The 16,551-nt window shown below is 41.3% G+C and overlaps 2 protein-coding genes across 2 annotated transcripts; one reads left to right on the top strand and one right to left on the bottom strand.

Moving 5' to 3' along the window:
- Window positions 1-415: 415 nt before the first annotated feature.
- On the top strand, window positions 416-3,194 carry b3galt4 (UDP-Gal:betaGlcNAc beta 1,3-galactosyltransferase, polypeptide 4). Its single transcript, XM_069660625.1, has one exon. The coding sequence runs from the start codon at window positions 573-575 to the stop codon at window positions 1,686-1,688; it is 1,116 nt and encodes a 371-aa protein (XP_069516726.1). The 5' UTR covers window positions 416-572; the 3' UTR covers window positions 1,689-3,194.
- Window positions 3,195-3,892: 698 nt separating this feature from the next.
- Window positions 3,893-14,931, bottom strand: wdr46 (WD repeat domain 46). Its single transcript, XM_069660624.1, has 14 exons — window positions 14,859-14,931; window positions 14,460-14,603; window positions 13,255-13,335; window positions 13,057-13,169; window positions 12,855-12,942; window positions 12,275-12,336; window positions 10,346-10,450; window positions 10,099-10,249; window positions 9,433-9,668; window positions 8,876-9,029; window positions 7,417-7,564; window positions 5,593-5,783; window positions 4,528-4,641; window positions 3,893-4,422 (listed from the first exon to the last, which is right to left on the bottom strand). Exons 1-14 carry the CDS (start codon window positions 14,913-14,915, stop codon window positions 4,303-4,305), a joined length of 1,764 nt encoding a protein of 587 aa, XP_069516725.1. The 5' UTR covers window positions 14,916-14,931; the 3' UTR covers window positions 3,893-4,302.
- Window positions 14,932-16,551: the final 1,620 nt, after the last annotated feature.

Raw genomic sequence — 16,551 nt, 5'->3', positions numbered from 1 at the left:
GTCAACTTGTCAGTATGGTATGAGGGCAAATGTGAATTTTGATCCTCTCTTAGATTTGTGTGTAGGCTAGCAGCTGCTTTGTCCACAGGACAGTCGTACGCACCCTGATCACCGGAAAACAAAGAAGCAGAGTGCATCACATCATTAGAGCGCCGGAACGCATTCTGCCACATAAAAGTGTAGAGCATTTGGCAAAATATGCATATTTCGCAATCGATGCTTAGAAGCAGCTCCATATTGTAATAACGACGAGTTGGGACAGACAAACAGCTCCGGGCTGCTGCTGAATCAACCGTCTTTTTTGCGCAGCTGCATATCCTACTTTTATGAAACTGACAGAGCTGCAGCATCAACACAAGAGCAGGATACCATCACCTTTACCGCATCCTCACCCACACTGGCATTCTCCCCCTGTGAGCAGAGGAGCAACGAGAAGATCAAGAGCGGGGTAAGCGCAATGACAGTACAGTGATTCTTATCGTGGAGGCAAGGGAGGAGGACCAGAGAGAAACAGCCGAGCTTACGGAGCTAAAGCGGTGTAAAGAGCTGCGTAGTGGTAGCGGGGCTTGGTCATGGTCGGACGGGGACTTTGGGTATGTAAGCCCCGGTTTGGAAAGCGAGGGAGCAGGCGTGGTGTTTTGCATGTTCTGTGCACAGCACTAGCGAGCCTAGCCCTGCTGTCTCTGCTCTTTATGGACTTCATCGAGTCATGGGTCACCTCCATGAGGATGAACAGGGTGGTGGAGCCGCATGCCGGCATCGTCCCTCAGCAAAACGTCCCCCCCACCAGACCCGAGGAGTTCCTGCTCATGCCCAGCCCGCTCGTGTGCCAGCGAGCCAAGCCTTACCTCATCACCATGGTTACCTCGGCTCCTGCCAATCAGAGGGCCCGCCAAGCTATTCGGGAAACCTGGGGAGGGGAGGTGGAGGTGAGGGGCCTGCGGGTCATGACCCTCTTCATGGTGGGTGTGGCCTCTGACCCTGGACTGGCCAAGCTGCTGATAGAGGAGGCCAGAGAGCGAGGAGACCTGATTCAGGGGCGTTTTGTGGACACCTACTCCAACCTCACCCTGAAGACCCTGTCCATGCTGGGCTGGGCCCGCCGGTTCTGCCCTCAGGCTCACTTCATGGCCAAAGTTGATGATGATGTCCTGTTTAATCCCAGTGCCCTCCTGCACTTCCTCAACAAGAGCCGAAACCCTTACGAACAAGGAGACTTGTACCTTGGCAGGGTGCACCTCCGTGTGGCCCCGGACCGGGACCCGGACAGCAAGCACTACCTCCCTGCAGGGGCCTACCCTGCCTCTGTCTTCCCAGACTATTGCAGCGGTACAGCTTATGTCCTGTCCCGCTCTGCATTGCTCAAAATCTCCCTGGCGGCCTCTGCATCACCTTTATCCACCCCTCTGCCCCCTGAGGATGTGTTTGTGGGTCTGTGTGCACGGGCCGCTGGGGTTCTGCCCTCACACTGCCCCCTCTTCTCTGGAGGTCCAGCAATGCCATATGGGCGCTGCTGCTATCAGGCCATGGTCGCCATCCACCACATCACACCCCGGGAGATGCTGCACTACTGGGCTGACGTCAATGCATCACAGCCCTGCTCCTGGCTGAGCATACGAGCTTCCCTGGGGATGTGCAAAGTCAGGTCGATGCTCGGGTCAGCTCTGGGGCTGGAGCAAGGATTGTGAGGGTTAATATAAGGAGGAAAACTGGACTCACTGGGGCTGTGCCTCGCTTTAATACTGTGAACAGCACAAGTGCTCTTCAGCTTGTGAACCTACACTATGTGTACGAGGAAAATGTCACCTTATTTTTTATAGCTTTATTTTTTTAAACCCTATAAGTAAGTGGCTTTTTTGCAGAGGAAATGATCAGCTGGTACTTATGAAGTCTTGAACCTTTCCTTAGACTGTTGCTGCTTTCTGCATTAGTACACTGACACATATTAAAGTAGAAGAAACCACATTGGCATGCTGATAGTAGAGATGTTCAGATACCATTATTTCCTTACAGAGTACGATACTTGAATCTGTGTATCAGTACCAATCAGATTCAAGTGCCATAAAAAATATACATAGTATTGATTAAAAGCTAAAGGCATGTACTGCTAACCCTGTATGGCAACAACAGAGCTTCCTCTTACAACTGAAGCCTTGCATACTCTTCACATCGCTGTTCCAGTGCAACATATGGCCAAATTGCTTCTATTTTGCTAAATCTGACTAACGCTACATTGTCTGCTAGTAACAAAAGTTGTTGTTTGCTGGTGTCACATGATAAATTACCTAAAGTCAGTTAATCTGACAGAACAAAAATGTGCTGAGAAGTGATCTCTGGTAAAACAGGTCATTTTTAAAAGTATTGAACGGTACACACACTGCGTACGCAACGATATGCCCTGCTTATTAGGTGGTCTCGCAGGCATTTGTGATACTGCTATGGGTATCAGAACAACTCTAGCTGATAGTTAAGCAGCCTCTTATGTGCTGAATGCACATTAGAATAAGTATTTCTATGAACACACTAAGTCTTACATATAAATGCTGCTACCTTCATATAGTTAACGCCTATGTAGTCTATCACCAGGTACTCCAAGTGTAGATGTTAGTCTATTAAGATGCCTAAATGCATGATGTTCCAAACTCGATAGATATCCAACCACAGCGTTCTTAAACCCAGTAGGAAGGAAGTAATAGGTACTAGCTAAAAGATGTGTTCGAAACAGACAAACAAAAGCATCACTCCAGGGTGTATCCAAGTATTGTGTTCTTTAGTAATAATAAATGATATATGTGCAAGCAGCCATTAATCGGATTGTTGTAATAAAGGCAGATGTTCTGGGAACAGGCTGCACAACTGACATTGTAAACAGTGTTTACCACCACTGAATTGAAGTATTAATTACCTGTAGGGGTGAGATTAAACATTTACTCGAGTATGAATGGCTCCGTGCAGGTGTGCCTGGACTGGGTTTGGTCTGAATGCATGTTTTTTTAAAGGGATTCTCTTAAGTGTTAAGATCAAGCCTCAGGCTGTGTTACTCCGCCCACAATGTAAATAAAGAGAAAGTCAGTGTGTTTACACTCAGGAAATATGTTTTAATCACCAATAAATCACTCTGTATCTTACATTAAGGTTGCCCTTTTTTCTTTAGTCAGATCTGCTTTGTTTTCACACTTGTGAAAACTCTGTCACAGAAGGTTCCTCTTTTCACGGAAAAATGGAAGTTACAAACACCAGACTGTAACAGACAATGTTTCACTGTCTCAAGAATGTGAGGGTACGTTTTTTTTTTTAGTTTCAAGAGCCATAAAGTCATCCAACTCTTTGCTTATCATTAACTTGCTTTATGACTGCTCCAACAGTCAAGGATGCCTGATAAAGTGCCAATCTTACACCCCGAGTCATCCTGCACAGAAGATGTTAACTGTCAACTGAGGGTGTGACAATCTAGAAACATTTGAGGAAGTGGTTGTCAGACTTAGTATGCGACACTCGCTTAGATATTGTCATTTTAACTGGTCAATAAGTTCTCAAAAATGAATGAATGTAGGTGAGATCTAGGCTGTTATAATAGTGACAGTTAAAGTGAGTCATTGTGTTTAGTGTTGACAGTGTGACAGTGATTTTCATATGATTTGCTATTGTTCTTTTTGGGGGGGGCAGGGCTTTTTGCCTTTATTATATAGGACAGCTGAAGAGAGACAGGAAGTGTGGGGAGGAGAGAGTGGGGGATGACATGCACCAAATTAAAGGCAGACTGGGGGTGGAGCTTGCGATCAGTACATTGAGGACTGTGACCTCTGTACATGAGACGCCTGCTACACACAATACTTCCTGCTACACCAATCAATTGCAATCAGTTTCGACCTCAGATAACCCTCAGAACGCAGAGGCTTAACAGTGTTTTTTATTTCTTTCTATGACATATTTATACAAAAAATTCAGAGTCAGTTTAGTCAACACAGCACTACATTTGAAGGGGTCAAAATTGAGTGAAAAATGTGCATCCATACCAGCCATGGCACCTCACATTACTCCTCTCCCATGTAGAGAGGAAGGGCTTCAGGCTATAGGCATTGAATAGAACTGTCCTAACTCTGCACTCAACATGGATTTCAAATGAACTGCCCCTCCTCCCCCTTTTCAGTTGGCTACATCCAGAAATTCTGCTGTTGGTTTTTTTTGTTCATGTTCAGTGGAGAAATGTGTCCAAAAGAATGTTTCCTTTATATAAAGTTCAAATGTCACTCCCACAGAATGTCACTGGGTTTTTTGGCTGCACAGAGGGACCTCCTTTTTTTACTTTTTGAATCTGTCCAAAGCAGATATCTGGTTAGATAACACAGCCGCTTTCTTCTCTTTTTCCCTTCTCTCTTTTTCCATCTTCATTTTGTCCTCCACAGTTTGCTTGATTATATCCTGAGGGGTAAACAAGTTAAAACCAATGAGTCAAACGTTGCAGATACAGCACAAAGATCACAATATGATTGCATCGATGTTTATCTGAAATTATAGGTTACTTACCCTCTGGTCTTCATGAGCCACTTGTTTCTTGCGTCTTTCAATACTGCCAGCTGAACTTCTACCTTTTTTCTTATACTTGGGGATAAATTTCTCTTTGGCAAGTGGATCAAAGCCCTGAAATGACAAAAAAAGGTGTATTTATATAAACAAAAAACCTAATATGATCAAGAGTCAATTTTAAAATGAACAGATCGATAGCTTGTCAAGACTCCTTGGTGGTGCCTCGAGGCCTACACCACCACTATAAATGCCTCTCTTTTTCCCATTAACAACACAGTCCAGGTTTTGACTTGTTTTAAAACTTGCAAAGCTGGTCATGTGACAGGACTCGTCTGCGATCAAAGTGACAGGTATATTAAGTGTTTGTGGTTCGGGTTGTGTTGTTGGCATCTTCTGTGACAATCGTAAATTAGTATGCGTTCATTTGGTGCTTGCATGTCCTATTTGTCTTTTTGTAAGAGTTGGTCCATTAAGCATTTTATACTTAAGGTTTAGTAACAATCAGGGCTGCAATCCCTTTTTTCTGCGATTTATTTTGCGATATAAAAAATATATGAAATTACACAACATATATCTTGTGTGTTATTAATTGTATCATTTGAAAACTTTAGGTCTATTTTCCTCAAACAAAACAAACCCCCACTTCTGCTTTTCACACACCGAGTTAACAGCCCTGAGATAGTAACTTCTTAGAACAAGGTCACCGCCTATTGCTTCCTGTGATTCACACTATATTACACCACGTGTGCTGCAGGAAACTGCTGTTGAGCGTAAGCAGTTAGATGTATGCTTGTAAACCTACACTGGGTGAGAATACAGTTTTTTGTGTTGGTTAACACTATGATACAGAAGCCAGGCTCCTGTTTGCTGGCTTCTACCCTGTTTGCATTGTTATATTCAGATTGTCTGAATGCTTATTTCCCTCTTAGTCATGCAATATAAACATATACTTTGGTTACAACTCAAGCTTGCTCTCCACTCCTTCGTCCAGACATGAGCCAGGTTGTGACAATCTTTAAATAAAATAAGCTGCTGTGTGCCAATAGGATGCTTCTAGACACTGACCAGAACTTGGACCCTGTCTTGGTGCCGTTGCTCAAATGTGGCATTGTCGACCTGTCCCAGCTCGTGGGGGTCGAGGCTGATGAGCTCTGGTTGGATCTTCTCCAGCAAGGCTTTAACCTCCCACTCCTGCCTCTGCTTTGCACTGCGGTATGGATTTGCATCCAGACCATCGAAGTTAGGCTCTCCGGCACCTGTGAGTGGAAATGGAGTTCAAATGCTCAGAAAAATGTAAACCGTGGATTATTTTTCATATAAAAGTTCAACTTGAATAGAGAGTTTAGTGATGGCAGCTCTTAAAGAGATCCGCTCTCTTAGACTGTCCTGCTCCTGCTTTCTGTTAGGACACAGTCATGTTTGACTGTTTTAACCCACTTCTTACCCAGTTTTTAAGAGGCATCTTGCAAAGTACTTTTAATTCTTGGTTGCTATTATTAAAATGTTTTAACAAAAGTAGTACACGTCTTCCTCTCTTACAGAGGTGATTCTACTCCAGTCACCATTGCCGATTGCTCCTTGACATAGCTTGGGACTTGATCATGAGAAACGTAAGAAAAAAAATTCCTCCAACTTTTTACTTTAAAGGTTTTAAGGTGGATAGCATCCTGGGAAAGATTCAGAGATTGTAGCTTTATTCTGCCATGAGGGTTTCCATATAAATGACCTACATTACCAGACAATATGTCTACTCAATGTGGTCCTCTCCCTGTCCTATATGTCTTTATTTCCTTATCTGGTAATTTCCAGTCACTGCCAGAAAGCCTCTCCCTCCCATACAAACCAAACTTCACTCCCCTTGTGGCTAGACAGGGTTCATTCTAATATTTAACTTCCAGTCTTGTCAAACATTTCTCACAAGGTGAGTCAGAGTTCTGGAAAAAGCACTCACAATGCTCTTCTGAAGGAACAACTTTTTAATGTCTTCTAATCCAGGTGATTGTTCTGTGTTGGTACTTCTTGACCTCCACTCTGTATTACACACAGTACACCACCATGTTCTGGTTAAGAGGCATAGCATTCAACCGGTATTCACCGTCTCTATTGGATATTATTGGTATATTTCTCCCCACTGTCTTGTGGTGTCCAACAGGGCTTAGGGCTTCTCAGGCTGCTGCTACTCTCTATATATTTGCTGTCCCTTGTTGTGGTTTATATCTAACTCCACGTTTTATTCAAACCCAGTGAAGCCTTTAGGATAACTAGGAGAATAGGTTGCAAAATGCATAATTTGGGGGTAACTTTAGATCTGTGTTTTTTGTTTAACAACTATGTTCCAAGTTAACCAGGTTTAGTCTGTCTCACTTTCAAAATATTCTGTAATATCTTACTAAGAACTGCTGAACTTGAAATTCCCGTACATACCTTTATCTTATCTTGCACTGACCACCTTGACACACTTATCATCTGCAGATGTCAAGAATGCTGCTGCAAGAGAACTCACTAGGTCCAACAGACGGTCTATCATTACCCTATACTTAGATCCCTTCAGTGGCTCTAAATTGCATACAAGATCCAGTTTATAATTCTGTCTCACTTATAGAGCATTGCACAGTTAGGCTCCTGCTTATGTGGCCCACTTAGGTCAAATATGCAAAAATTCTGCCTGTGCCATGCACCGCTATTATATCTGTGGTTATCGAGCTTTTAAGGCCATGGTGACTAAAAACAGACCTGTTAGACAGGCATTCCAGTAACCTATTTACACAAGGCCTGCTTTTTAGGGGTTGTGTACTTTAATGTGTTTTGTTTTTACTTATTTAATCAAGTGTTTTCTTTTTAATGTTTTAATTTTTTTTTAAGTAGGTAGGATGGGAAATCGAGCTGTACCTGGTACCAACATGCTGGTGAAACCGTCTCCATGTCCTACCCCAAGGACATCCTCAAAGGGGCAGAATTGCAGCCCCCAAGCTGTTCCCCGAACTCTGTGAGCCATGTAGGGTTTAGTTACTGGAGTGTTCCACACGTCCCTGTATACCTGCAGGAGGAGAGATTTCACAGACGGATTAAATGGGGGCAAAAACTGCCCCTATGTAAAGAGGCGTCTTCTTTATTGCCGCTTTTATTGATCAGTTAGAATGATAAAATAATAATTTATACATTTTTCAGGGATGAAATTTGAAACTGTTTTTAAACCGAACACAACTAACTGAAGATCAGTTTCAGAACTGTTTAACCTATAAATAGTATCCTACTCTACAGGAAACTTCATTACAAAATCATCATCATTACGAAATTGCAGACATGTTAATCACAGTGTCACCATCCAGCAAGGGACAAACAAAACTAGGTCAAAACTGTGCATGTGCTCTTTTGTGGGCAATGAATTACAAGGACTGTCCTTATGAGGCAGATGACAACGTGTTTGAAAGCAGGTGCGTGCAGCGGAGGAGCAGCCCCGCCTACTCCCCCAACAAAGTGTTCAGAGACGTATAGACAGAGAGTCATGTCAGCGGAGGTCCAATATGCTCCATGATCCGCCATTGCGATGCTGCAAATCTCTCCCTCTACAGCTTTGAGAGTACCGTCACTCACTCACTCAATCAGTCACATACAGACCCATGTGTAGGAGGTAAGATTATGAGGGAAACCTATTTCAATACCACAGTACAAGAAAAGAAGTCCGAGGCACCTTTAAAGTAGGGGTGGGAATTACCAGAGTCCCTGTGCTACGATATTATCAAGTTAATTTCGGCTGATACACTGAGTATTGCAATAAGACAAATATAACTATAATTTGGTTATCAAAATTAGTTTTTCTCACCGTAACGATATTTATTGCAGGCGGTGTGCCTTGCACAGCCATAAAAACCTGCCATAAATTCTGCATACACATGAGGGCACACTACAAAAGGTCAAATAGTAGAATTCAGCTGAATACTGACGACTGCTCTTATTACAGTTATAGACTCTCTTTCATTATTTTAAACATTTTTTTTCAGTCTAGAACCAGAAAGTTTAATTTGTATTTGACTACTACCTCTTGACTCATTACGTCCCTTCACTCACCACTGCTCTTGCTTGCGTCACAGCATTTGGTTGAATTGTAGAACAATTGTTTCAATAGCTTCGGTGTTTCTGATATAACAAGACATTGTGTCTTTCTAAACAGGCAAGTTTGGGTTTCAAAGTAGTAACAGTAGTGAAAGCCTCCATCTAACATCAATGCTGTGAGTTGCTCATGGTTGAGATCACACTCTGGTAGAGGAATGAAATGAATCACTTCCTGTGCGCTGGATCTTCTTTCAATGACAAATCGTTATTCATGCAGTGTGGAGGTGAAAATAACCTGAACAATATCTCCTGTGGCAGCAGACAGCAGCCCCCTCTGACTCAGGGACAGACAGGAAGCTCCAGCAGGCAGAAAGTAAGACTTGAAGGGCTTGAACGCTCTGATGTCGTAAACCTTCAACTTTTTATCCATTCCAGATGTGACCATGTATCTGCCAAGAGAAGAGACCAGAACAACAGATTGCTCTCTGGTGGACATTGGCGGAACTACAGTTTCTTGCTTAATGGAAAATGAAAGTAATTTAACCAGACTGTAAGCCTATTCATTTACAGATTTATCTGAAAACTTCACCACCAACAGGGGGCAATGGCAACATGTCAAATTAGCAAACTGTTACAATAGAAAGTGGCATTAACAGAAAACACCTGACACAACATATTGTCCATTATATTCTAGGATTTCATGGGTTGACTACACTCGAAGGAGGAAGTAAAATATTGAGAACGTTTTTCTGCAAATACATACACAACAATTATCCTTAGCTTCCTGCCACTAAAATCAAATACAATATCCGTGTTGCCACACATTAAAATGCAAGTTTTAAGGCGACTCACGTGCCCGTCTTGTCTACAGTGACAGAGCGAACGCCGCCCTGGTGACAGAGCATCTTGACGAGAGCTTCTTTCTGATTGGGCGACCAGAGGGTGACCGTGCCGTTGTGGTGTCCGAGGTGGATGATGGCGTTGTGAGGGTTCTGGCACATCACGTCAAGCCGGCCGGTCTTGGTGCAGATGGCCGCCACCTCCTTTCCCACGGACACATCCAGGTACTGCAGGAAACCTGTAGCACTCTAGAGACAACGGCGACAGGAAAATTGTCAGAGCTGATTACTGATGGTGAACAATTTAAGTCAGTGTTAAGAGTTCCAGAGAATAAACTGTGAGGCGCTGAGTGAGAGATTTAAGGCAAAGATACTACATGAGGTTAAAGAAGGTGCATACTAGATTTCTATAAATAACTAAGTTTATTTGTCTTTTGTTGAGACTATCAACACACCTATTACTGAGGCAATAAAGAGTTATTATGTCAATATAGTAACAATGTTTCAAAGTGTCCTCTTAAAAATGAGGTTTTAGACTTGGAAGTTTTTCCTGTTTAAACAAATTTGGTAAATTCAGCATTTAAGGGAATACAACTGTTTCCTATTGTTGTGATATAATTAAAATTAACATGCAATTTATCATGTGTGAAACTCATAAGCAAGGTTTTAATCGACCCACCGCTGTGGCTAGCAAAAAGTGGTAGGGGAGGAACTGCATACGAAGGACGTCGTTGAATTTGCGAATGCAGTGAAGCTCGATTCCGTTGGAGTCATAGATATACAGCCACTTCTTCTGAGCCACTGCGTACATGGTCTCACTATGAAGCCACCTAAAGGAAGGCAAAGTGTGATTTAAATGACAGAAAGACTGGAAAACTGGGAGGTGAAGCATGACTGTAATAAACAAAGTTGGACGGATGACTCACTTTACGTCATTGACAGACTCCATCACGTTGATCTCGCACATGAGCTCTTTGGACTGCCAGTCTATACAAGCAACATGGCCTCTCCTCCCACCGACCAGCAGATGTCTATAGTGAAGAAAACGCGCTGTTAACAACTTACACACAGCATAAACATTGAAATCAATATTTACAGAAAGGAGCTGGAAGATGGCCACCGCCTCTCTGACTACAACATCCAGATGGAGTCCGCCCTCCATCTTGTGCTGCGCCTGAGAGGAGGAAACTAAGCCGCCTCCCCCTAAAGCCAACAGCTCCTTCTGATGCAGCTGTCAGTCATTCCTTTTTTTACGTTTCAATAAAGGTTGAGCGTTCCTGTTACTTTTTTTTAATCATTTCAAACCTGTGTGTCGTAATAGATACACACACACCACATAAAAGCTATAACAAAGACTTTCGACCATTAAAAAAACATTCCCAAACTGAGGTGCTTCATGTCCCAATCCAACTCTGAACAACTAGTCCATGCATTCATCTCCAGCCAAGTAGATTACTGTAATGCCCTCTATGCCGGACTCACCTATAAGTCATTACACAGGCTTCAGCTGAGTGCTAACCGGGACCAAGAAAATAGAACACGTAACACCTGCACTGAAAAATCTTCATTAGCTTACATTCCAGTACAGAATTTACTTTGAAGTACTTCTTGTTTACAAAGCTCTAAATGGCATGACACCCCCGTATCTTTCTGACCTGCTCACTGGCTACAGCCCAATCACATCCCTCAGATCATCACATGAGCCTCCTCAATGTACCTTAAAACCAAAGCAGATGAAGGTGCATTTGATCACTATGGTGCCCTTCTCTGAAACTGCCTCCTGACCTGAGATCTGTGGAAACTTTATGTTCTTTTAAAAGCAGACTTAAAACTTAGCTTTTTCTCTCATGCCTTTGACTATTAGTTTGTTTTTGTTTGTGCGCGTGTTGCGTGATGTAAAACTGTGTGTGCTCTAATAGGGATAGGTCAGGGAGCATAAGACCTGTACTTTGAGTATATGTGTGTGTTGTATGGGTTAGTACAAGGTCATGTTCTTAATGGGTTTTGAATGTTATATTTCTGTTTCTGGATTCATTTGTTTATTTGTATTTTATTTATGTTTGTTTATTTAAGTACATTGAGTTTTGGTTGCTTTTATTGACAAATATTTGAGAAAACTCAGTTTATGCTACCTGCATCAAACATCAGACAAAGTTAACAACTATCTGATGAAAAGAGTGGCGCCTGGAGCGTGTAGCAACTACAATAATAACTACATAAACTGGACACCTTAAAATAACTCATAATGTTGACAAGTGTCTGCTCAATGTGTGAAAAATATCAGATCTGTCATAGAAGAAAGAGCCCAAGTGTAACTGATAACATTCATGATGGCTCTACTTGGTTCAAAAGCACTTCACATTCAGACACTCTGTGTTTATAGTTGGAGATGAAGTAATAAAGCTCTAAGGACTAATAATATTGATAATAGTTTAAATGATCCTGCCCTAATAGCTGTAACAAAACAGAAAAGCAAGGGAGATGTAAATTATGCCTCGTCTGTAGAGGCTAACACAGTGCAGAAGAGAGGTCTACTCAGGTAACAAAAATGAAAAGTCTTTGTGGCATTATTTGTTTACGTTTGTTTGGTGTTTAACTTCTTGCGCTGCCCCCCAGTGGCCAAGAAAATAACAAGTCATCATCTGAAGTATATTCTCTCTTAATGCTTAGATAACTGACTTATATAATTGGCTGTGGCCGTCTCTTTATTTTTTTTCATGTTACAAGAGGAAGAAGGAGCTACCGTCTATCACTAAACCAAGACATTTGGAGATATAAAGATGATCACATAACATGAAAGAAAGACAAATCTGCATACACTGTTTGTGTCTGCATGGAGACTGTAAAATACTGACCGTCCTGTCTTGCTGTAATCCAATCGATATGGTCCAAACTGAGACAGCTTCAGATTAAAATACTGAGGAAGTAGTGAGAGAGAGAGAAAAAATGAGTAAGTCTATCTGGGCAATAACATCAACTTGGGAGCATATTTGTATGACTGATTTATACAATTACAATGAAGTTAAATGTGCTTTTAATCTAATAAGTAAACTTAAATTTGAAGTTCTTCTTAGAAACAGCACAGGATGTGAATACATTTTAACTTTGCTACCAGCTTTATCGATTCATAAGTAAACAAGTTGGGAACAACTTGTACTTCGTAATGCCTTTGATGTTCCCCGGGTCTGTGTACTGTGACAAAAAGTCTATGAACCTTGTTTTCTTTATTCACTGAAGTTTAAAAAGGGTGGCAAAACTGCAGTGTCATAACTGCCCAGCGAAAAATGACACATACAATCCATCTAGACCAGAATTTGAGTGGTGACAAAATCGACTCTTATGCCAGAGAAAGTTGTTTATAGTAACTTTGGGAGCTTTTACAAGGTCCAACCAAGCTAAACTAAAACACACACCTGTTGCCAGCCAATATCTCACCTTTGCTCCAGATGTTATATCCACAGCATCTGCAATATCTTCCTGAGAGATCGTACATGTGTCCTCATCTTCATCACCTTCTAAAAATCTGACATGAGAGATAAACGTGTCACAATCAGGCTTTTCAGCAATCCCTGACGTGACATTTGATCATTATCATACAATGTGACACAAAGCAGCCAGCAACTACGTGAGAATTTACCCTGCATCCTCTGGGAGTAGGAGGTCGAACCGGGCAGCTTGTTTCTGGGCCATGTCTGAAGCTTCTTCTGAGCGTGCGATCATGTCCCTCAGCTTGTAATGCCGGCGCCCAGGCTACAACGAGTTGAATAAAAGGGATAAGAACATATTACTCATTTATTTACAAGAAACTGCAAATTAGAGAAGCTTGGTTGCCTACCTTTTTAGTTTTAGTTTTCCTCTTGAACTTCTGCACTCTGTCTTCTGGGATGGGAGCAGGCCCAGGGAAAGGGTCTGATTTCTGAGGGAGTATGAACATCAATCATTAGAAAAACACCGCATTCACTTTGCTACACACTTATTTAAGGTAAGTTAATGTAGAGCTTTGTGATAGATTCATATAAAACCAATACTCTAGGTACTGTTTTAAAGCTGTTGTGATATTGTGGTTTATTGTAATCAAGATCTTTGTCACATTTGTCATTTTTTGGTCATAATTTATATTTGTGTAATATTTGTTCCGTACACACATCTATTTCATGTCAATCCGTCAAGGGAGAAGGATCCCTCCTCTGTAGAAATAAGATTGACTTTAACGGAGTGACGTCTGTGAGCTAGTTCAGGCAGGCAACTCCAGCTGCATTTCACGCTCGACATGCGTCATTCTCCCAAATCACCTGAAAACTACTTCTTCCCAGTTGTGCGGTCGATTTGAGCTGAAAGATTTCCAGTCTCACCCTCTGCTCTGTCATTGCCACCACTGCCAGCAACCATTACTGCGCTCACACTTTAAGCCCCACCAACACCCCAGCATCCAGCTGGAGGCTCTGGCCAGGGGGGTTTAAGATCTCATCTCATCACTCCTCAAATTTCTGCATGCAAAACAAATCTGCGAGGAGTGATGAGGTCGGAGCCTGGACTCCAAACACAAGCTTTGTTCTGCTGCTGCAATAAACGTTTCAAACTCTTACAAACGTTAGTTGACTGAACTTGATTTCTTTTGGTCCCAGTGACTGTATATGGATACATAATATGTCAGATGTTTAATGTGAAAATTAAATCAACATAATTTCCAACTGATGTAAAGGGGCAGTCTTAAAATTGAGTCTCACTAAGTGTAAACATATTGCATCAAATGCTATTGACTACTGTTAATATAATACTATTAGACAGTATTCGATAAAATAACATATTTTTTACAATCTTAAGGCTACTTAAAAAAAAAAAGGGAAAAATGTTATAATCACAGATTATATTTATTTTAGCTAAGGAAACAGTTATCACCGGATTAGATATACTAATCATCAGGATCCTGTCCTGTTATTAGAAGCCAAAAATGTTGGTATTTTGTAAATCAGATAAAGGTCCCACCTCTCTCAATCACAGTATAAACTTGATGCTGTGTAAGCCAGACGCCAGTCTTACCCCTGATATGAATTTCTTTCCATCCTCTCGGTCCTCTTCTTGCTTCCTTTTCTTGGCATTCTGTGTCTTTTGCAGAGCCTGTTCAGTCTTAACTCCGTCTTCACCTTTCCCCTCCTGTTTCTCCTGCCAGTAACGAGCTGGAGGCTGTTAGAGAGGAGCAAACGACATTGACTTTAGGAGAGGACAGAGAGTTTAGTGGATTTATTTAACCCCAATATCTTTTTCGGCTCTTCTCGTACAGGCGCTACGCGTGTTAGCTGCATGGTGCTAGTAAATTATAAGCTAATGCTAGTAGTGTCTGTCAGGTTGATAAACTGCGATGTTAGTCTTTATTAGCTGATACTAACGTTTGACGCGGTTGCATTGACGCCCTCTTACTAATTAATTAAATGTTGTTACCTTCTTCTTTTTCTCCACGTGTGAAGTATTCACCGTTGCCTCGTCGGTGGACGCCATTTTTGTTGTGTACGTTTTTAACTTCCCGTGACGTCACTTCAAGAACGTCACTTCTATTTTTTCCCTTTTTTTTGTAGTAGGTTTTTTTGGTGTTTATAACGCTATTTTTTATTCCATAGTAACTGTTTAGTTAGTATATTGAAAATACTGTTAAAAAACAAACAAAATCAAGTCAGTGCTGGTTTATTTGCTATTTGAGGTGCTTTCAATGGCGTTCAGGAAATGTTTTTAGTCGACCCTAGCCTAAACAATAAATAATTTAAGGATCCATTTCAAATGTATCGACTGTGACAGAGTGACTTAGTGACACATTTTACTTTTGTAAATTTGTGTCACAGAAGTCTGATATAAGTTTCAAACCTGCATATCCCAAGTATCCAGGAGAAAACTGACTTAAAATGTGTTTGACTAGAATTTAAGTAGAATTAGCATTAGGCCTTTCAATATTTAAGTAAATACGTTCAGAACAACTTGTGCTTGTTTTTGTTTTGTTTTTTAGCTTTGAGCTCTCCCGAATATGTCAAATAGAAAGAAGAAGACTTTTATTCCGTTAGAATCTTTTGGGTTCAAACTGCCCTCATGGGATGGGTTTCTGAACCAGAGGACTTCCTGATTAGTTAATATGTGGTGGGCATTGTTTAAAAAAATAACTACAATCATTAAAGTAAAAGTACTCCATTACAACCTGAAGTCCTGCATTTAAAACTCTACTAAAGCAAATTTACTATCAGCAAAATGTGCATGAAGTATCAACTGTAAAAATATCTGCTTCACATGATTGACTGTTACATTATAAGCATACTGTATTATGAGACAGTACATTTTTATTCAATCTTTGTGAATCTTTCCTTTTAGTGAAAGACTGAAACCATTAATTAAATGAAACCATGTGAGGTTTGGCGTGAAAATCACCCTTTGGTGAAACTGCTAAAAATGCATAGTCTTCCAACACAACATGTGACATGGAGTCACAAGTAAGAACTGCTTTCTTGTCAGGGGTTTCGTGTCTAATCTCATAAGCCAATTAAGTTTTTTTTTCATCTAAAATCTCCATCTGGAAAGTTACTGTTTGATAAATGCAATGACTGCCGCTGGTTTTAGCTCAGCGCTGGAATCGGCGGCCATGTGCAGAGGTTATAGTCCTTGATGTGGCGGCCCATTGGTTCAACTCCCACCCTCGGCCCTTTTTCCGCGTGTCATTCCCCACTCTCTTCCCCTGTTTCCAACACTATCCACTGTCCTCTCAAAAAAGGCATGAAAGGCCAAAAAAAAAAGAAAAATGCAGTGACTGAGTTACAAGAATAGTACTTCCCATTGACAAGAAGTGGGTAAGTAAAGTTGCATTAAAAACAGACGGTTGTTTAAAGTAAAAACAAAACAACATGAAATTTGTATTCTAGTATAAATAAGTATAAGTAAATGTACTTAGTGATTAATAGTGTATCTTTATGAAAAGTGTTGGTGACTGGACATAGTTCAGCCAGTTTGTTTAAAGCATTACGATGTGTATAAGGCAGGCATGAAAGGTGACTGAGAGAGGATGAGTAAAGACTTTAATGTATTGTGGTTGTTATTTTCTTTCTGCTTATTGTGAAGATTCTCTGTTATTGAGACTTTAAGGTTATACAACAGTTGC

This window comes from Semicossyphus pulcher, unplaced genomic scaffold (genome assembly GCF_022749685.1).
Source record: "Semicossyphus pulcher isolate SPU_LCO1_2020_fin unplaced genomic scaffold, fSemPul1.0.p SCAF_13, whole genome shotgun sequence".
Lineage (NCBI taxonomy): Eukaryota > Metazoa > Chordata > Actinopteri > Labriformes > Labridae > Semicossyphus > Semicossyphus pulcher.
The sequence above is the reverse complement of the archived record's forward strand: the minus strand, read 5'-3'. Positions and strand labels throughout refer to the sequence as shown.